At 36.2% G+C, this 22,310-nt stretch overlaps 1 protein-coding gene across 1 annotated transcript in view; it reads left to right on the top strand.

The window, feature by feature from the left end:
* The window catches only part of Invadolysin (leishmanolysin-like peptidase, invadolysin), a 294,325-nt gene that overhangs the window by 217,091 nt on the left and 54,924 nt on the right, over nucleotides 1-22,310 (top strand). Inside the window, exons 3-4 of the mRNA XM_089246808.1 lie at nucleotides 4,482-4,512; nucleotides 11,562-11,644. Coding sequence (XP_089102934.1) covers nucleotides 4,482-4,512; nucleotides 11,562-11,644 — 114 coding nt within the window. The remainder of the gene's footprint in view (nucleotides 1-4,481; nucleotides 4,513-11,561; nucleotides 11,645-22,310) is intronic.

The following is a 22,310-nucleotide window of genomic DNA, read 5'->3' as shown; positions in this document are numbered from 1 at the left end:
CGAAGCAATGGACGTCTTGCGGACAGACCACTCTGCTGTAAATGGCGTCGAATATTACGCACAGACACTGGATGATGCGGTACAGACTGAATGTGCTGTGCTATGGTTCGTGATGTGGCTGAGCGATCCGTCACTGCCATACGCACAATACGCCTGTCATCACGTGAAGTGGTGCACTGAGGTGGATGCGATCGAACACGTCGGTCCGTCGTACCCTCCTGCATCCAACGATCACATATCCGCATTACAGTTGTTTGGTTTCGTCCAACACGACTACCGATTTCCCTGAAAGATAATCCACAATCTCGGTAGGCCACTATCCTTCCTCTGTCGAACTCGGATACTTGATCAAAAGATGATCGCTGTTTTCTACGAGGCATAATTGATCGTTTTTTTGAAAAAACCACAAGAAAAACACAATTGCCGTACTTCAAATCGTCGAAATCTCCAAGCCTTAAATAGCGCTTTGAAGTGGCGCCACAGGCGCGCGTGATGTGCGTCTGCGCTGAAATTTTAATCATTTGCATATCTCACCTCCGCTAATGCATGTTGTAAATTTCATATTATTTACATGCTTCCTTCAGGGTGTTGCATTTACGGTGGCCAGCAGTGTATATATATAATTTTCTCATCCACAATGCATCGAGGAAAGAGACTCTCTGAATATTAATAGTGAGATGAACTCAGAAAAGTCCTTGTTTTCACTGGTCCATGAAAAGTTCTGCCCAATCCCTGTAGTCTTGGGGTGCCCTCAGGAGAGGACACCTAAGACCACTCTCTCCCTCTCGTGGGCGGGGCTCGAAGAGAGCCGAAGATGGGGAGCTTTGGGTGCAAGGCACCCCCCCCCACCCCATCCTGCTCAATGGGCCAGGGTAAATGCTAAATGTCAAAGAGGGTGTCACTCAGCTTTGACTGGTTAAGTAAAACTTTATCATAAGCTATTCTGACATCGTCAGGAATAAAAGTAAATTTCAAAAAACTCGAGAAAAAGAAAAACTGAACGATAATTTTTTTTTGGTTTTTTTTGGGCTTTTTTAATTATTTTGCTTTTTTTTTTACATAATTTTAGATTCAATAAATAGAATACTGTCTCTATAATGATTTTTATTTGTTTTGGCCATCTAGCAGATCCACAAATTATCATTTCTGCTTTTCCATGAAATTGTTCAATTATTTTCACTGATCTGCAGGTGTCAAAAAGTTGAATACGGCACCAACCAATATACCATGGAGATGTGTAAACTTTCTCTTTCCTTATACATGCAGAAGAGCATGACAGCAGAATAGACATAGTAGTCTCAGCGATAGCCCTTTCTCGGGATTGGCATGAGTTCAAAGAGAGTTTTTTTTCAGCCCCAATTGATCAAGGTAAGAGACTTTCTGGGTATTAATGTTCAGATGAACTCTGTAATAATATCCACTTGCACATCTCTAGGGTATATTGATTAGTACACTTGCCCATACTGCAAGGGGATTGTGGTCCAATTGAAGACATGCTGACTTTTCTTTATGAGTTCATCTTGGCATTAATATTCAGAAAGTATCCTTCCTTAATGTATTTTTGGCTGAGACACCTGAGCCACTTCCCCCCCCCCTCTCTCTCTGAAGTATTTCCATTGTGTGAACTTTTCTCAAATGCTGCTGATTTGGTCAGATATGTATATGAAAAATATATGATACATTTATTCTACTTTATATCTATAACTAAATAGCTGATTTACAAGACACATTCACAAAAAAAACAAAAAAAAAAGAATCCTGGGGATGTACCACCTTCTGATTCTTAATAAGAATCTGCCTCTTAACTATGGATTTGATCTTTAGTTAAGAATTAAGAGGGAATTTTGCTACCACATTCTTAACTAAGAATCGTTTTTGTTCCATAGTTAAGAATCGAGTTAAGAACCTAGGCTACCCACTTTTCTTAGCTTGATTCTTAGTAAATAATTTTTTTCTTCTATGTGAGATAACTTAAATTCTTTCTTTAATAGAAGTTTTTTTATGATTCATATTTAAAAAAATAGAAAAAAAACTAACAATGCATTTTTATTTCCAAATAAAGAATTCGTCAGACTTTTTAAGTTATCGAAAAGTTATCTGAAGGTGGTGTGGGAGAGTTGAAAACAGTGTTAGAGTCTATATACAGCACATATATATGTTGATAATAGTGATGAAATATCAGATTATTTCAATAAAGTTTGATAAATTTTGCTGTATTTATCACATTTACCAGTGATTATGCATAATTCTCAAATTTTCAATCCATAAATATCATGATCGATGAGTCGTAAATACAATTTTTTTCATATTATGGGAACTTGTAGATTTGAAATTTTTTATTAGTTTAAAACTTGAGAGAAAATTGAATTTCTCCCACAAAATATGTGAGATAAAGCTCTAATCAGCCGAAATATAATTGTACATAAATTAAAAATTATTATTAACCTGTTACTGCGTTTGTTTTTTTCACATGCTTTGGTGTACATGAAAAAGCCAACATTACAGAAGCAATGACCATTTTTAATATTGATGTATTATCTGATCACTATATTATTGTTATTTGACCATGAAACAGCTATGCAATACATGTACATCACCAGGTTCAATTCATCATGACAATTAATTTAAAGAAACATGAAGCATATTATAAAAATTATTGTTAGTCTTGTAATGTTAGCTTCACTTACATACATAATGTAAACATAACTATGACTCATTTATCGCATTAACCATGGTTTGACAATTATGCATAATGACCTACAAATGTGATAGATTCATGGTATATGAGCAAAATTTATCAAACTTACCGAAATGGCTGATGTTTATTCATATAATATATATAACAGCTTTTTATCACTTTCACCATAACATATATAGCGTAGCCCCTTTTCATGGAAGGTGGCAGGGATCCATCCCAGTGAACGTGGGATGAATCTTTGATTCGAATCATATTGGAAGATTAAGAATGGATATGTTTGTTTTTTACTGCAACATGTTAAAAAAGTATTATGTATTTATCATTTCTTCTTAACCGTATTCACATTTGCTGAAATAATCTCCGCCATTTTTTCAGGCTAGCATCGCTCTAAAATTTCTTTTCCTCTCCATCTTGTCAACAACAAGTTGTTGTTAATTTTTAGCTGGGCACTGATTGGCCAATGGCAAAATTCCCCAAAAAGGGGAAATTTATTGGTCTGTCTATCGTCACGTGACCTTAAGAATAATTTTTAACAATCACACCGTGGTTGCATTTGGAGCTCGATTGTTAACGTCATTCTTACGAACCGATTCTTACGTATGGATAATTGGTAATCAATAATCAGAATGTGGTACACCCCCTGGTTCATCAAGCCTTTTCTTATAAAATTATAAACAACTTTTGGTCAGATCACCAAATTTAAAGTGAAAAATTTATAAAATACATGTATTTTCATAGATACCCAGCACTTCTCTATTGCATCGATACAGCAGCTGTGGGGAAAAAATTTAAATAATGCAAATTTTTTTTTTTGGTGTTTTCAAGGATTACACAATTCTATCTATTACTAAAACTTTTAATATTTATATAATTTTGTATTATAAATAAATAAATAAATAAATATATATATATATTTTTGTATTATAAATATAAATATAAATAAATAAATAAATATATATATATATAGAAAGTTTTATTAAACTTCAAAATATCTCATGGTGTCCCACGTTGCTGCAACACATCATTTGGAAATCAGTACTGTAAACTGAAAAAGAGAGGAGATGTGGATACCAATTTTGCACAGGGTGCCACTTTGACTAAAGCCTGGCCCTGAATGTAGGCCTACTATAGTAATCAAATTGAAGAAAGTCCTTTCAGCCATATGAAGAAGTTCATAGAGTATGTATCATTAAAGTTTGTGAGAAACTGGAAACTTTTTTGTATGATTTATTTTTATAAATTACCAGCAACAACTTTGCAATTTTGTTCAAAGTTGCTTCATAAACTAAGCACATGAGAAAAAGCGTCATATTCTTATTGCTGAGCACACTATGTAAAAAATCAAGATTTTTCATTTTATTTTTAAAAAATGTTCACAGAAAATGTTTACCATATATTTAGCTGATTTCATGCTGCATAAAGTAGTTCAATTGGTTTTAATTCCCTTATGTTACTTTAATAATTCTTTCTTTACAGCAAAAATATGACATCGAAGCATTTTTTTCATAAGTTAATAGCTTGAATTTTTTTTTTTTTTTTTTAGGTGAATAAAAATTCTTTATGTTTTAAGCAATAATAATTTGATAAGAATCAACTTCCTAGTTGATTCTAAGTCTACATGAGTTTTTAAATAAAAAAATAAATAATGTACTGTTTTTTTACTCAGGTGTAGTGATTGAAAAAAAAAAAAAAATCGTACCTTTGTGTGCTATGTGGAGAAAAGTTTTTAAATACTTACCCTATATTGTTGTTCTAAAAGTGATTTTTTTTTTTTCAATCTCAGGTTACCTACAGAAAAGTTTGAAGTGATAAATGTAAGTAAAAATTCTTTATTTCAATCATTGACAATATTACAGGATATCTCAGTACCAGGACTAGTAATGCAGGGTCAGAAATGAAATATGCATGAATGGGACAGTGTGTGCTGAAAATACCAGAAGTGAAAGACCAGCGGCTGTGTAAGTGAATATGTGTTTTAATAACAAATGTACATTAACAAAAGGAACAGAGGTCAAAAAAAGTGTTTGAAGTGTCACATATCCAGTTGTAAGGCAGGCCTTACCTCTGGCGCATGGAGTTCAGAATATTTTAGAAGATTCTGGACATGTAAAGGGGCAACTGCTCCAGGTGGCAAATTTTAAGTAGGAACAAAAACATTGTTATAAAATCATCAAATTCTACAGTACGGGAGGGAGGGGGGTCAAAATCATGTTTGCCTTCCTCCACAAAAATCCTAGTTACATCCCTGTGTCTCAGACTTCCCAGACAGCTACTGCAATGTATGAAACCAATTTCTAGGCACTGTCAATAGGAGTGTCATACAGAACTGCCCTTGGTGTGTGACAGGTGTGGTCGCACCGGCCCTGCACTTACGCAGTGAAAAAATGTTTATTAATTTTTTTTGTCAATTACATTTTTTTGTAATAAGTAAACCAAAGTGTTTGACCATCAATTAGGAAAATGTTAATTTTTATATCAGGGAAACTTATTTGTCTCACCACAGAGCCCTCTAGAGAAAGACAGTGAGGTGTACAAGTATTTATTACCCAAAGCCCCAAATTTACACTTTCTCATTCAAAATAATTGGGAGAGCACAAAAATTGACCTTTTGCCCTGGGTGACCAAATGAGTTTTTGTTTGTTGTTATAGACCAAAAGTACTTGGAGCCCCTAATCAAATAAGGGTCCTCAAATTATTGAAGGCCTCCATCAATTCTGGAATTATTTCTTTCATAAATTCTTCTAATTGTTTTTCTTATTTTTAATTCACAATTCCAAATTTTCATTAGTTCTCAGATTACTTTTTTCATTTACTGCTAATTGTCCTTAGTTTTGGTATTATTCTTTCATTTTTTTATTTTTAAATTAAAAATTTTCATTCATTTTTGTGTTCGTTTACATTTGTCATGTGTTTATATTTTGTGTATGGATATTTTTCAGCATTCTGCATATTCTTTTGTAATATATGAATTTTTTTGGATGCCAATTTCCCTCTACAAAATATATGAAATCAAAGCTAAAAGGGACCCCGAAAATTTTAAGACACCCCTCAGCCCACTATCATTTTTGCACAAGACCCTGCGTCTAGTTGAAATTTTTTAGGAGTGTGCATGTAAATTTGCCTGGTAGGGCCTCAGAAAAATCATTTGGCCTGGGAGCCCACAGTGTTCTTAAGACGGCTCTGTGTACAATGCCATCTACTGCACCAGGAAAGCATTTCTGACCCTGCATTGCTGTATGATTCCAAGTCATCTGGGTGCACCCTTCCTCTCCTACAAGTTTATAACTCTAGTACTGAGAAATCTTGTATATTGGTAAGCTAATGAGGTGTGTTTTATTTCTTAGTTTAAAAAAAGTTATCTGCAATTTCAAACAACAGTTGCAATGTGCATTTTGAATCAGCTGAAATACCTATCATTTTGTTCCATCAAATTTTGTAGTGTTGAATGCATTTTTGAATGTGTTTCAGATTTTTTAGGTAGTTGTAAGCAGTGAGAAAATGAAGATTTTTTTTTGTTCTGTCAGTTGGAATTCATTTGTCATATTCAGTCATATGAATAAATATTCAGAATTACATGTCCAAGAACCCTTTTACCACCCTACATGTTCCAGTATGGCTGCTTTCTGTATCAGTATGTTTGTGTACTGATGGAGTCTTTGGGATTCAATGGATCCTAGGAGGGTCTTTGGTGCAACTCCTTTCTTAGAGATGACCACAGGTAGGACCACAACAAGTGCTGCAAGTGTTACAACTTTATTCTTCCTGTAGCTTTAATGTGGTCTTAGTAGCAGTGTTTTCCCCTTCATATCCATTCTTAAATCTCTCACTTTTCTAGGCCGAATTTCATTTCAATGTCGTAACTGAACCTATAAATAGACTGGACAATCTCTAGGATTTCATGTTGTCCCTATACATACAGATAGGATAGTGTGTAGAAACTGCTAATGGCATCAGAAATATGAAAATATTTGCAAGAATAAGATAGGAAAACTCAATGAAATTTGAGAAATATACAAAGTATAAATTTTATATTGTTATATAAATAGAATAAAATAACAATCTGCTTAACAGTAAATTTTTAAAGCACTTGAATAATGTGTCTCTATCATATATGCACAACAATATTTGTGAAAAATTCTGTGGGCTTCATCAATGCAGTATTTCAAGTTGAATATATATATGATATATATAAGGAAAAAAATGCAATCCCAAAAAAAAGTAAATGAATGGAAGTATTTTTTCCCTGATGTGGCTACCAGTCAAGTTTTCAATATTTCCCTGAAGATTGAATTTTAAATTGCATAACAGTAACAAGGAAACTAGCAAACAAGGATTTGCGTACAGTCATGAAAGGCATTGAAATGATCCTGCACATTATTGCATAATTGTTTTTATTCTATACATCAACATAGCAAAAAATATATTTTGAGAGATTTCCCCCCAAATACAATTGAACCTCATTAATGCAAAACCAAAGAACCAGGGAGTTATCTTGTGTTGACCAAATTTCATATTATCCAATGAAATTGTAAAATTTTTTACTTTGATTGGACAAAATACATGTTTCTCATTAATAGGGTTTGACTTATTATGATCGGATATAGGAAATCAAATAATTAAGCACTATATACAGTATAAATTTTGAAATATAGTCTATAACAGTGGCGTCGTTGCTGGGGGTGCTGTGGGTGCTCGAGCACCCACAGTACTTTGTAGCATGGGGCAGAGCACCCACAGAATTGATTTGAGAAATAAAAATCTCATACATAGATTTATCATTTTTTTCGCAAATATCAAGCATAAAAAAAAATTGAAAAGAAAAACTGCTCGTTTTCTTTTCCTTCTATGCGTCTATTTTCTTTTCCTGAATCTTGCTGGAGCCTCTGGTTTCAAAACCAAGGGCGTAGCGAGGGGGGATGGAACTTGGGGTCTGGTTCCCCCCTCCCCCCGAAATGTGGGAAAATGGCAGAAAAAAGGGGAAAAGGTGGCCAGATCTATTCTATCACTTTTGGTTCCCCCCCCCCGAACGAAATTTCTGGCTACGCCCCTGTTCAAAACACATTGATATATCCTTTAGGTGCCGATAAAGGAGGGCCCACCCTTCTTTCTCACAAGACTCTCTCTTACTTGTGTCAAAGATTCCAGGTTTTTGCCTAAGGGATGGAGGGTATCCAAACACCATATGTTTTAGCCGGGGCATTGGAACCCGGGGGTGCTGTGGCTGCTTGAGTACCCACAGTTACACGGAAACCTTTTACTGATTGCTTTCTTAAAAAACTAACAATAAAGATTTTTTTTCACCCTGTAGGTCTTGTTCTGTCGGCTTGTTTTGTCTATACACGTGTCCAGTAGTTATTTGCACTGTCAAGCACCTAGGAAGAGTATTTTTGTAGAGAAAGAAAAAGCATACATCCTCTTTTATTTTCTCGTTTGTGTCTGGGCAAGTTTCCCTCCTTTGCCTAAGGGTAAAAGCGTGTTTTACAATAAATGAAACTCTGCATTGATGGGGTGATCCAGACTCATGTTTAAGTGGACCATTTGAATGCCCCAAGAGAATGCAGGATTTTTTTAGAAAAATTTGTCTCGTTTGTGACTGATACCAACAAATATATGGGGTAATTTATTTGCTTATATGATCTTGACAGAGCAGCTTGGCCATTATGCCGTTCATTTTGAGGTGTGAACATCAAATTCTGCTAAAATTTGGACAGCACAGAGACACATAAAATCTTGGTGTAAGTGTTAAGAGACAACACAGCCTCCAACTTTTAATTTAGAGTCAGTCCCTAATATTGTGCCTGTTTATATTCACTCACTTGATCATTTTCAAGTTCTTTCCAATAGCTGATTTTCATGTGCCGATTCTTGCATAAATATTCTATGCATCTCCATTGTCGTTTTCTCCAATCTATAGCAGAACTTGGTGCTCACTCATTCCTCTATTGCACTGTGACCTCTCACAATGATGACCAAGTCCTGGATGTTGTTGCCCCAAAAAATCCTGAAAAATGACAACAAAAATTCCCCAAAAATGACATTCTCTTAAAGTAACGAAACAAATTTCTTTAGAAACTGAACCAGTCATTATATTGACTGGAGGTAAAATAAAATCCAATTTTTATAGTACCTATTGAAAAAAACATTTATTTTTTCTGAACATTACACACTCATTGCCATAAAAATTTGCGCACCAAGAAATAATTGTGGGATCAAAACGAAAGTTGGCCTGAAGGTACATGTCGGGCAGATATGCAAATGATTAGAAATGCAGCGTGATTGCGCATTGCGTAATGCCACTAGAGGGCGTTGAACTTCGTTCTCCTTGGAGTATAAAACAGGTAAGCAGAGCTTGCTGGAGTGTATTTAATCGTTTGCAAAGGAAATGCTGAGGTAGACATGCCGTTACGCCGCCGTCGAAGACCATATGAGCAGTTGTCAGAGTTCCATAGGGGAAGAATCATCGGAATGATGGAAGCTGGGTGGTCAGCTCAGCGAGTAGCTCGTCAACTAGGCCGTTCTGATTTTACTGTGAGGAGGTGTTGGGACCAGTGGACAGAAGAGACGTCATTTACATGGCGACCAGGTTCAGGACGCCCTCGACAGACCAGTCGTCGAGAAGACCGTCACATCATCCGAAACGCACGCGTAGAGCCAACTGCCTCATTAGCCGCTATCCAGACACAGGCAGCAGCTTCACTACGGGCCCCTGTGTCTTCCCGAACCATCGCAAGGCACCTGGCTGAAGGACATCTGGTATCGCGGCACCTATTACGTGTGCTGCCAATGACACCCACCCACCAACGCCTCTGTTTAGAGTGGTGTCGAGCACGACGGGATTGGACTGCAACGGAATGGAACCAGGTCGTCTTCAGCGACGAATCGAGATTCAACTTGAGCAGTGATGACAATTGTGTTCGTGTGTGGAGGCCCCGTGGTGAACACTTCAATCCTGCCTTCACTTTACAGCGACACACCGCTCCCACAGCTGGTGTCATGGTATGGGGTGCCATTGATTACGATACACGGTCACCCCTAATATTGATCCATGGCACAATGACAGCCCAGCGGTACGTGCATAACATCCTTCAGCCCAGGGGCGTAGCCAGAAATTTCGTTCAGGGGAGGAGGGGACCACTTTCATTTCGGGGGGGGGGGACCAAAGTGACAGAACAATGGATTTGGCCATCTTTTTCCCTTTTTTCGGTCATTTTCTCACATTTCGGGGGGGGGGGAACCAGACCCCCAAGTCCCCCCCCCCCCTCGCTATGCCCTTGCTTCAGCGACATGTGTTGCCACTCATGGCAGGACTCCCAGGAGCCATTTTTCAACAAGACAATGCTAGGCCACACACAGCAAGGATGTCACAAGACTGCCTCCGCCACATTACCACCCTTCCCTGGCCTGCTCTATCCCCAGATTTGTCACCAATCGAGCATATCTGGGATCATTTGGGATGGCAAGTTGGACACCCTACGAGGTTGGTCGAACTAGAGGCGCATTTACAGCAACTGTGGAACGAGATGTCTCAGGACATCATACGGAACTTGTATGCCTCAATGCCCGCTCGTATCGCATCGTGCATTTGTGCTAGAGGAGGTCCAACAAAGTACTAAAACTTCTGTTCATCTGTACTTTTTTCTGCAATAAATGATCCTTTTTCTTGGATTTTCTAATCACTTACTTATCTCAACGTAGTACTTACATGTGTAAAATTTCGTTTCATTTTGACGACTTCTTCTGGGTGCACAAATTTTTATGGCAATGAGTGTATTTCATCAAAAACTGCCAATGAATTTTTAAAATAAACAATTCATTTATGAGTGGGTTAAGGAAGACACAAAATAGAAATTTCTGAAAAGAAGAGATGAAAAGATCTTAACATCAACAGATGCTATTGAGGGTATTTGAACGGGGGGTGTGGGGGGGGGGAAGATCTGATCTACTCACAGTGATAATTTCTCTTTCAATTTCAAAACTTTTAGACGTTCCTGTACAGCCATTAACAATTTTTCTGCAGGCAATGAAGTCCGCTTTTTTTTCCCTTTATTTTTTTCAAATTTCATGATAGCAAATTGGCCTACCACACTTGTAGCACACTGACTTTATTGATAGTATCAGTAAGCTCCACACTTTGCTGCAAGGACTTAATGGTGGAAACCAGAATGGCCAAGATTAATCTTATGTACATCATCAATTCTTCAATATTCCTATGGTAAAATAAAGCTTATGAAATCTTACTGCATGCAGTGTTCTCACGGATCAAAATCATTCAACATAAATTTGAAAATTTTTAAGTTCTCTCTGTAGTACATGCAAGTACTATACCAGTTCCCTTTTATATAATGAAAATTCCTCTCTTTCAACGTCCTATAGGATCAGAATTTCTTGTGTTCTATTTTATTTATTGTTTGGTTAAGTGCGGCCAGCTTTTGGAGTTTTTACTATATGCAAAGTTTACCCGGAATCGATTTTAAACTTTTAATCTGTAAAGGAAGATACATGTTAAGTGATGAAAGTAACACTTTTTTCTTCTTTTTTTTGGTTTAAAATTTTTTATCTTACTTTTTATTTTGAAAAAAAATTCAAAAGTGAAAAAATGCCTTAAAAGTGAAAATGCAAAAAATGCAGATTTTATCAGCATCCTGATCCTGCTGATGACATCAAATGCGTGCAGTGAGTTTACCCAGGTGGTCAGGTGTACTCTTCTTTCAGGTGGTGCTTCTATCATGTCTATGGATATCCTTATGCATGTTCGTGCACCTGATCCATGTTGCTGTTGAGATTTTTGAACTTTTTATACATACACCTTGTATAGAGAATGATTGTTATATATTATTTACACACACTTTTTTATTTCATGCAGCTCACCATCCTGCCTCAAGCCTTGGAATATTGGCAAAAAACTCTGATGGTCAGACCAATGAGTGTACCAATTAGACTTACTAGGTATGTGACAATGAAGTTGTAATTTTTTTTCTATTAACCTTCTAAAGTCTCTCAGTGTGTTAAAATATTATAACTATGAGGGTCATCTATCCCTGCCCCAGCTTGTTGTGCTTGCTTTTCTGTTTTTGCTGGCCTTTTATTAGATGTCCACATAATATTTTCTTTTATTGTTCTGACTAGTAATTTTTAACAAGCAATTTTATTGGGTTTTCTCTTGACAAAAATTATAAATCCAATCATTGGGAAGGATTAACCACAGAGAATTTTTTACCAAAGACTTCAATTCACATAAAAGCATGGTCACAGATATGGGGACCAACATTAAAGAAGCGTGTGATTAACCTAATTATATCTGTATGCTGGAAGTAAAGGGCACCATGTCACAAAAGGGAACTGAATTTTCACAGAGAACTGTTTAACCGACTCACGGTCCTAGGATTTTGAGAAAATCTACTTGAAAAGGGTTCAAGTGATTGTCACACAAAACTACTTCAAAAAACTACACTGACCATTTTTTCCTTCCCCTGTACATCATCATCATTATCAATGCACTGCTGGATAAAGGTCTCCTCTCAATTTTTCCATTTTGCTCCGTGTGATGCGTTAGCCATCCAGTTGACTCCAGCCACTTTCTTGATCTCGTTAGTCCATCTTGAGTGGGGGTGTCTTTGTGGACGTTTAACACCACATGGGTACCAATCTAGAATACTTGTGGTCCATCTGTTGTCCTGTCTTCTTGCAATATGTCCAGCCCATTTCCGTTTTAGACGTTCAATTCTTTCCATGATATCATATACCTTTGTGTGGTTCCTTATCCAGGTGATTCATTTTCTGTCTCTTGTGATGCCTAGCATACATCTCTCCATGCTCCTTTGTGTTGTCTATAGCCTTCTTACTTGTGAGTGTCCATGTTTCAGCTCCATAAGTCAGTGCTAGAAGCACACACTGGTTAAACACTTTTCTTTTCAGGCATAATGGCATATGACTCTTCCTTTCCCTGTACAAACAGCTGGATATCGGATTTAGTCTTGTGTGCTTAACATTTTTGTTCCACCCACTCTTGAATGTGTCTTTGTAGGGGAGAAAAAAAGCTTGTACTTTCCTTATCAGGATTCAAACTATAGAACTTGGCTTTTTTTTTTTGGGGGGGGGGGCTCTCCTTTTTTCCATTCCTCTGTTCACGTATTTTTCATTTTTCAAGTAAAATTCTGTGCTAAATGGAACTGAGTACACAAGCAATGATTCGAACAATGGTCAAATTATTTTATTTACAAGTTTTAATAAACTTACCATAACCCTACACATTGGCTGGCATGCCATGAAACTTGAGGGACACCAGCTTTTTGAATGTTGTGGTCTGGTCTGCTTTCTGCATGCCAGAAAAATCAAGGTTTAAAAAGGATCACAGCATGCATTCTGGGGATTCAATGGATTTTTTTGAATAAAGATGCTTTTTTTGAGAAATCACTCATTTTCAAAAATCTGTTTTATTTAAATTTTAATTTGTCTCGTTCTTTCTCCAAAATTAATTCAGTCTATGCATTACCTTGTGATCATAAAACTTGGAACAGAAAGCATTTTACTTACATAATTCCTAAATTTTGTAACTCTGCCATCTGATATAAATTCAATATTATCATGTATACCTATACAACTTAAATTTCTTCATTACAACTTATGTTTACTGAAATTTCCTTTATATGTATATAGATATATTCACCTTGTTCATTTTACTCTAAGGCACTTTTGGCTCCTATCTCATTTATTTCATTATTGAGTTGTTTTTTTAAATTGCACTAAAACCACTGTTTGCCACAAAATATTTAATAATTTATCAATCTTTTTCTTTCATAACTCTTTCACACACACACACGCTTCTGGACACAAGTTTTTTGCACTAACTGCTCAATCTCTAGCCGTGGCTCACCCGCTACTGCATTTTCACCCGTGGTCCCTTAGCATATTCTAGGTATATGTGTGGTCATGTGGGCATCGTTCTGGGATCTCATTGTGAGGGTCGAGATTTGTACCCCACTTCCGTCACAGTGGTTGTCTGCTGAAGTTGTGTTTTCTGCTGGTTCTTAAATTGGAGGCATGAATGTGAGCCCATGTTCTACTTGGAAAAAGTCTTGGAAAGGGCAGGAAAACATTCTCTTTCTCTCGCTCTCTCGACACAATCCTTACATTATGAGAATTCAGCCACCTGCCATTTAATTCAAAATCTGGAAGACAAAACATGCAACACATATAACTCTGACAACATAAATACGTTAGAGGCCATTTAAGTATTACATAACCACAATTTTGGTCATTTTTTTTACCCTCTCTCTTGTCAGCAAAATTTAGTAATCTGGGCTAGTCTGAACCAAGGAGATTTCAGCCTCCCTCCCCCCCATAAGAATATGGTGGAGGAACATAACCCCCCCCCCCCAAGCGATAAATTTGAGGGAGAAAAGCCTTCACATATTTTTGTGAATAAAGGTAATAAAAAAGTAAAGATGAACAAATAAAAAATAAAATTCAAAAATTTTGCTTATACTGATAAACAATTAAAATCACTGAAAAGCCAGGATGTGTGTTACAATTCTGAGGGGGACAGATCTTGTTTATTTCTATCACGCATTCAGTGTTTCACAGTCATTGAGACGTAATACACAGTACCTTTCATGCCAAAAGAAAAGCGAATGCCAGTATATCTTGGACAATTGAGCAATAAGAATTTCTATAATAAGCTAAAAATGAGCCTTTTAGGTGGGGCATTTGTTGCTAGCAGTCTTCTTTATACATTCTGCAATTTCCTCTTCATTGACAAAAGTGTTAAGGTTTCTTTGAACTAATTATTTATGAGGTATTTGTTGAACGTCTGTATCTGCTAAGTAAATTGGAAACTGTCCCCCCACAAAGAGGCAGAAGCCATTTTGTCATTTTCTGATGCCCAGCACTGTTTTGAGTGCAATGGTCATTTCGTGGAGAAAAGAGTGGGGTGTATGTTAAGCGAGCTTATGATGATTCTTTATGGGGAGAAAAGCAAAGCAGTGTATGGCCAAGACCGTTGGGAAGTCTAAAACCTCACTCATAAAGATACGGCCAGGACCGTTTGAAAGTCATCAACTTCACATGTAAATATACGTGCAAGACTGTCGGTTGGTTAAAGATTTTTTTTAGTATGTCTTTCTGTAGAGCTTATTTATTTTATAGAGTGAATAGGTCTGTTATTTATTGAAATGGGACTTGATATCCTATGTCTATGTGTAGTACTGCAAATTAATAGCATTATCCCAATATTGACTAAAATGAACATAGTGTCATTATATGCCTATATATGTGTTGTCGTTATCATCATTTCCCTCCCCAATAACCTTCAGGTCCATTTCCACTTATGCATGAAAGAAAAAACTTTCAGGGGAAAAAAGTAAAACAATCTGTGTAGTTGATTAGATTTTTATCAATTTGTTTTTTTTTTTTTAACGTGATCCTCACTATTCCCAAGAGATCAGTATGATCTATCCAGGGAATTTTTCAATTTTAGTAGGCATCCATTCCCAAACCAGGATTCAAACCCAAACCCATGTTAAAAGCTAGCACACTAACTACTTGACTGCCAAGTGGCATTTTCACAATAGTTATTCAGTGAATCAGATTTTTTTGTGGGGCTCAAGCAGCCATTCAAAATTTGTCTACCAGTGGTTGCCCTCATCAGGAGCTATTATTGAATGAATCTAACAGACCGGGGAATTAAAGTTATTATTGGTTCTTTTGTTCATTTTGATGTTTTCCATAGAATGGAGAGGGTCCTGCATTCTTCAATACAGAGTCCAAGTTTTACTGAGACGTTTAATTTGCAGATGCAAATTTTGTTACTTTGAGGAGGAAAATGTCATCACATATATAGTCCATATCAACATAAAATCTAAAATCTACCTATAAAAATTTCATTCATCAATGATTAAATCTTAAAGGAAAGGGTCATTTGTCATTTTTTATGCAAAAAAAGGTTTTTTTTCCCAACTCTTAATTATTTGTTAACTATAAATCTTTAAAAAAATGTTTTTTACAAATTAATTTTCCAAATATTCATTTCTATTTCAATATTTCAGAAAAAAATCTGTAGATAGAATATGCAGAGTGGTATATCATCAATGCTAAGAAATTCTGTTGTTTTTTTAACATATAATCCATGAATAATATATGCAGTAAAATGTGATATACAGGGTGGGCAAAAAGTCTGTAGAAACTTCAAAAATGAATAAAAACCGGAAAAATAACCGAAATAAAAAAATGGTTTGCAGGGTTGGCATCAGTTGGTCACTGGAATTTTTAGAAGATAGGGAAAAAAGAACTAAAAAAACAGCTGATAGGTGGTGCTGGTACAAGCGACTTCGGTGAAAACATGCAAATGAGACAATTATAAGAACTTGTGCTCCTAATCCACAACCAGTTCACCGCTGTAAACCGTGTATGTGGACCTGCTGCACTCTGCTGTTGCTGGATTTGTGACTTGCCTGCAATGTGTTATCTCCTGTGGTAGTGGTTATGTCGAACACGTACTGCTGTAATAAACTATTTCGAGGCATAGGCAGAGTTAGACTTGGAAGTCTGTGGGGGGGGCACAATGATGATGATGTCAATTCATATATACATTTATACATTAGATCAGTCGACTCCACCTTTGATGCTGAGCCCCCCTGCCATGCCCCCCCCCCGTATCTCCGCCCATGTTTCGAGGCATTCAGTTCATTTTTTGTATATATTTTCTTTGACGTGTACGTCAGCGCCACCTATCGGCTGTTTTGAGCGGTTTTTTTTCCTGCTTTAAAAAATATTCCTGTGACCTAGCAATGCTAACCTTGCAAACCATTTTTTATTCCAATTATTTTTCTGGTTTTTATTTAATTTTTAAAGTTTCTACTGACTTTTTGCCCACCCTGTATATCCAGCAGTTTGGATCATAAAAGCTGTTCTTTACTACAGGCCATTTTATAAGAAATTTGGACTGGTGGGGCACTAGGAAAAAAGGGCACTCGAAGCGGAATAAGTTCCAGTGTGTTCGTACAAATGATATAGCAGGCGAAAATTGTAAATTTTAATAAAAAAATTAAGAAATTATTAATTAATAAAATATTGACTAATAAAATTATTAATTATTAAACTCATTAATTAATTATAACTGTAAATTTTGCTAATGATTCAATTTTTTAAATTAATACTCTATTAATATTATTAATTAATCGAAATTATTACATTTATTTCATACTGATATCCAAAGAAACAAAAAAACTATTTTCATCATTCACAATCGGTAGAAAGTAGAACAGAACAAAAACTAGGTTCAGTCACCACGGCTATATAAGCCCCATGCCACAAGGAGTGTGGCCAGTTGATTTATTAGTCCCATTGACTTGAATATTAATTATGTGATATACTGGAGAAGAAAAGGGAACAAACATTGCATAACATGTGCAAAACAGGGAGGACAGAGATTTAAAACTTAAAAAAAAGCATAGCAAATCTATCAGAAGTCTACAGAGCAAGCTGCAATCAAAAATTATGCCCAATGGGAATAATGACAGATTGTGATGGCATTGATTCAAAACAATATTAAAAAAACATGCGAGGTAAAAAATTATTGCAGGTACATAATGAAGCAAGGTGAAATTGTATATGCAGAATATAACCATTCGCAAAAATCTATACAAAGGTATGCAAAAAATGCATTAAACAGGCAAAAAACAAGAGGGTGCGTGGCCTGATCAGAGAGAATTGTCCAGTTCTGGCATTGATTAAAAACAGTTTTAAAAACATATGTGAGGTAGAAAATTAATACACGCGCAAAAGAATTGTATATATATAAACATTTGCAAAAATATATATTCTAAAGTATAGGGTATATCCAATTTGTGTTTATTTTTTTCAATTCGGTCAAACATGTATTGTTTCTTAGTAGCCATTTCAGATCTAGTTTCATTCCTCGGCATCACTCATCTCCATCTGATTTTTGCAGCTCCTGCGATACAGTTTGAAGAGAGAACTAGAAGTAACAGGGGTTGATACAATTGAAACAACAGTGTTGGTTGATTGATTCTGTAGATTTTGTTCTGATGACGTAGATTTGTTTTCGAAAAAAGATGAAATTTTTTTGGCATTTGGAAGCACAGTCTAGAAAATCTGCAGATCGCTTTTTTTGATATCGTTCGGATGATTTCATTATTCTAGAGTCAGAGCTACCAACTTTTAATCCTGTGAAATTAAATTATGTGTTTTATTTTTCAAAAAGCCCGAAATAATATGTTGTGTGTATGGTGAGATTTATATTATCAAGAGAGGCTTATATGTGTGTATACATAATCGCCTAGAATTGGTGTGTTAAATAAGTTACGACAAATCGCAGTACCAGTAGTGACTTGTGGTCATGTTGCATAGTTGCGAAACTACTTTTTTTCAATGAATGAAAAAAAGAATCGAAAAAAATGGGAGTAAAAAAAATTCTCAAGCTCTTGGTAATACGGTAACGGGTACTCTAAAGTCTAAACAATCTTAGTTTTTTGTTTACTTGTTTCTTTGTGGATATTATTAGAGAGAGATATACAGAGAAAAATCCTTTTTGATAACATTTTGCCAAACGTGGCAGTTGTAATTGTTAAAAAGAAGAGTGATTATTATACAATTTTAATTTATTCTCCCTCAATCTGTGTCACAATTAAGGGGGAACAGGCGAGTCTAGCGTCCCGATCGCTAGCCTTGAGAGGGCACGAAATCCACCCTTTAACTACTCTTTTTTACAATACACGAGAGAAGTGCCAAAATGCGTGTTTTCCTCATCTTACAAAGTATTTAGTTGCGGCCCGCTCTCAACCTTTATTTGTGCTCTTTATTTATGCACATCCCAGTTCTATGTATATGTTACGATAAATATGATAAATCTGGTAAATATGCATAATCACAAACCATTTTGGTAAGTTTGATAAATTTTGTTCATATATTGCAAGTTTAAACATTTACATATTCCCCCGGAATGTTATAAATGTATAGACCTGCGTATGGATAGATGGTATCGCGCCTTTTCGGGGAGAGAACAGTGGGACTTACCAAGAGAACCCCTAGAAACTACGAATACAGCATATCAGGGGTTCAAAGTATGGGTTGCGATCCTCTGGTGTGGGAGGGTTGTAAGATAATTTCCAGAATAAAAACATGTTTGACAAAATATTTATTTTGATCAGAAAAACTAGTAGCTGAGGTCATTTGAGGGCCCACCAACAATAGATAATGTTGGGGGGCTGCTGCTGCCCCCTCCACAATAATTTAGGGAAAAAAACAATGCAATGTACCCTCCCCCCTTTGCTTACACGATTGAGTCTCGTATATACAGGACGACCAGCAACTTTCAGCCCCCCCCCAACCTCCCAATCTTTTCTTCACGTCGGTGCCTCTGCCCATGACGAGTGGTAAAAGTGACCACAGACAGACAGCTCAGAAGAATTAAATTTTTCAAGTAAAATATGGGGGAGGGGAAATGTGACTATTTTCAAAATGCAACACAGTCCCATCTTAACCTATGGGCCCATGTGAGCATGACCCGGGGTTTCATATCCGTTGGTAGTGAGATCTGTACACAATGAGATCTGGGGGTGCTATGATTTTTAAATGTGAGTATGTAAATATAAGTGAGCTGTAATTTCCAATTAAGTATCGGACTCCAAAACATCACTTTGCCCGATGTTGAGACGGTCATGCATACATGCCAAAAAATGAAGCTTACTGAACTCTAACCCAGGGTAGGCGTGGTCTCAGGGTGATGTGTCGGGAAGATCGGTTTAGCTTGTAAGTTCACTGAATCACCCAGTTTTGCACAGACCTATTTTTCCGATACAATTCGGTTCTTTGGGAAGGGATGGTCACCCACCTTCTGGTACCATGCCTGGCCCAAGGTTCTAGAGATCGATCTTATCTGATATATCTTATCTATAAAATTTTTGTTCATTATTAATTTAGTTTTTATTAAATTCAATTCAATTAGTGCAAAGTGCCTAGCTCTCTCACTATTGGATGAGAGTTGGTAGTCCCCGGAAATACGAGAAGGACGAGAGGAAAATATTGTCCAAAAGGCACTAAAAAAAGGATGAAAGAGGTATTTTCGCCGGGACAGTGGCAAAACTGGCAAAAACTGGTTTCATGGAAAAAACAATTTTGATTCAATGTGTATTATATGCATATGCTTAAGCAGAATTTTTTCCTTCTGAGGGGGTTTACTTTTTTTCCAGCAAAATAAAACTATGATCTTGGCTCAAGGGGGAACCCCAACCTTCTCCCCTTGTATACGCCAATGATTATATGTAAATTAGAAATAGAAATCGTTATAACAATCAATTTTATAATGTTGTATTGCGAAGCAATCTGATGGAAAATGCATATACAAATAAAGACACAGTCGGTGCTCGTTATAATGACCCACACCCACAATTTAGCGATCATTCCATTACAATGGCCTGTAGGAAAAGTCCCCACACCCTAGCCCTGGGGCCGGGCAATTCTCATCATTTTTTGGCTTCTTCATGCAATAAATAAATTGTAGAAGGACCCATGAAAAGTTTTACCAGGGGCCCTGATCTAGGATGTGGAGACCATGACAACAATCACCGTTCACAGTTCGGGATGACCATGGTCGTTATAACAATATACAATTCTTTTGCATTGATTTTTTTAATGATCCTAGACATGAATATATAAATGTGGGAAGTATCAATTTGTTTTATTCATGGCAAAAACATATTTTTATCAGGACTTTTTTACTCTACGTAGTTTTTCCTGATATGGCAAAAACTTACCAACCCTAAAAATGATTGTTAAACCAAAATTTGAGTTCAAACTGTCATTTTCATAATAAATAGAAAATAAATGCATATCAATGAATTGGATGCATACATGGGGAAAAGAATCTATTTTTCCTGACAGTTTTTACCAACCCTGATACAGTGAAATTTTCATATAATGAAGCTCTGTGGTGAAAAAATTATTGTTGTAGAGGGATGTATTGTTATATCGGTAATCGTTACAATGAGGTTTCACCGTACAGTAATACCCAGACTTACACTACCACTAGTTGCACAGTTTTAGAGTTATGCGATTTTCAGTGAAAAATGTTCATTTCTGAAATTCAAGAATAATCACTGGATTATTGCTGAAATAGTGCAATTAAATGATAATCAAATGATCTTCATTGAAAGCAACTAGAAACCGGGCTTAAGCAACCAGAATTAATTTTAATCATTATTTGGATGACCATACGTCCAGTGATGGATTAAAGTCGGCTCCAGGTACAAAAGAAAATATTGCCCCCCCCCCTTAAATTAGAAAAAAAGTGTTAAGTTTGGGTTTTTCGGGGTGCTTTAGGAGTCGGGGCCCGATGCGTCTGCATACGTCTCATATATTTCCCGGAACATTCCTGTATTTTCACGTGATTTAATAATAGGCTACTAGTGCACAGGAAATTTTTTGAAAAGGACTAGACAAACAACTAGCAACTAGATGGGTTTTTTACATCCAAATGGCCAAGAAAAAGGCCGGATATAGTTGGAAAATTACTAAGTTGTCAACATTGTTCTAGCTTGAGCTGGCACTAAAGAAACACATCAAACACTAAAACTTTAGAATGGAAAATAAAAACAAGAAAATATTTTACCTTTTTTCCAATGTTAAAATGTAGATGTTGATTTCTATTCTTTTTCAATGATAACAAGACAACAATACAGAAAGCACACAACACGAGATGTAAAACAAGTAAATTCTCGACATGAAATTCCCAGTTATAATCATTTCAAATTTCATCTTACGTAACACAGATCCTCCTAAAAAGGTGTTGACATATGATACCCCAGGTCTTGATTGGTATTTTTTATGGCCCGCTTGAGAGTGACCATTGGCTAGCTTCATCACAAAGGGATACCGTCACCAACACATCCCCCAAACACAGACCCATGCCATTCTCTCCTTCCCCATCCTTCCAACTTTTACAAACATTTGAGATTCAATAGTAACAGAATCACTCTTCAAGTATTGTATATTCTCATAGTGGGGTTCAGTATACACAGAAACACTCATAAAACCCACAGTACAGTGGAACACTCATTTATACTACTCTCATTCATGCGACTTTTACTCATTCATTATACATGTTTGGCTCTCGGTCGCAGTTCATTCCTATACATTTTAATGTTAAAATATTTAATTCATTAGACGCACAACATCAATTACACGCCGTTTTCATTTCGACTTGAACCCCGAGATAGAAACTCCGTAAAAACTTCATTTCTGTCAATAGAATTTCAATTTTTTGTAAGCAGCTAAAGACGTCACTGAAATTAATATTTTTGCGAATATTATCGCCGGAAAAAGCCATAATTTTTAGTATGATTGCAAACGGATACGTAAGAATTCAGCAAGCTGATGACCCCTTCAAAGTGGGTTCTAAAATGGTTTATTTATTGTAAGTTTTTGAGAACTCTGGAAACGCGCTGAGAGCCATAAACAAAATAATTTAAATTTTTCGAAAGGCAATCATATTAAATGTACAGACCATACTTCTTCGCATACATGTTCCTTCCCAGTTTTTTCCATTGTTTTAGTGTTTCGTTTCCCAGCGTTATTTTTGAAGCATTTGCAACTGGTG

Source organism: Pholcus phalangioides, unplaced genomic scaffold (assembly GCF_987345545.1).
Source record: "Pholcus phalangioides strain wild (caught in Gottingen) unplaced genomic scaffold, Ppha-v1.0 ptg000017l_1, whole genome shotgun sequence".
Classification (NCBI taxonomy): domain Eukaryota; kingdom Metazoa; phylum Arthropoda; class Arachnida; order Araneae; family Pholcidae; genus Pholcus; species Pholcus phalangioides.
This window is presented reverse-complemented; position numbering and strand designations above follow the sequence as displayed.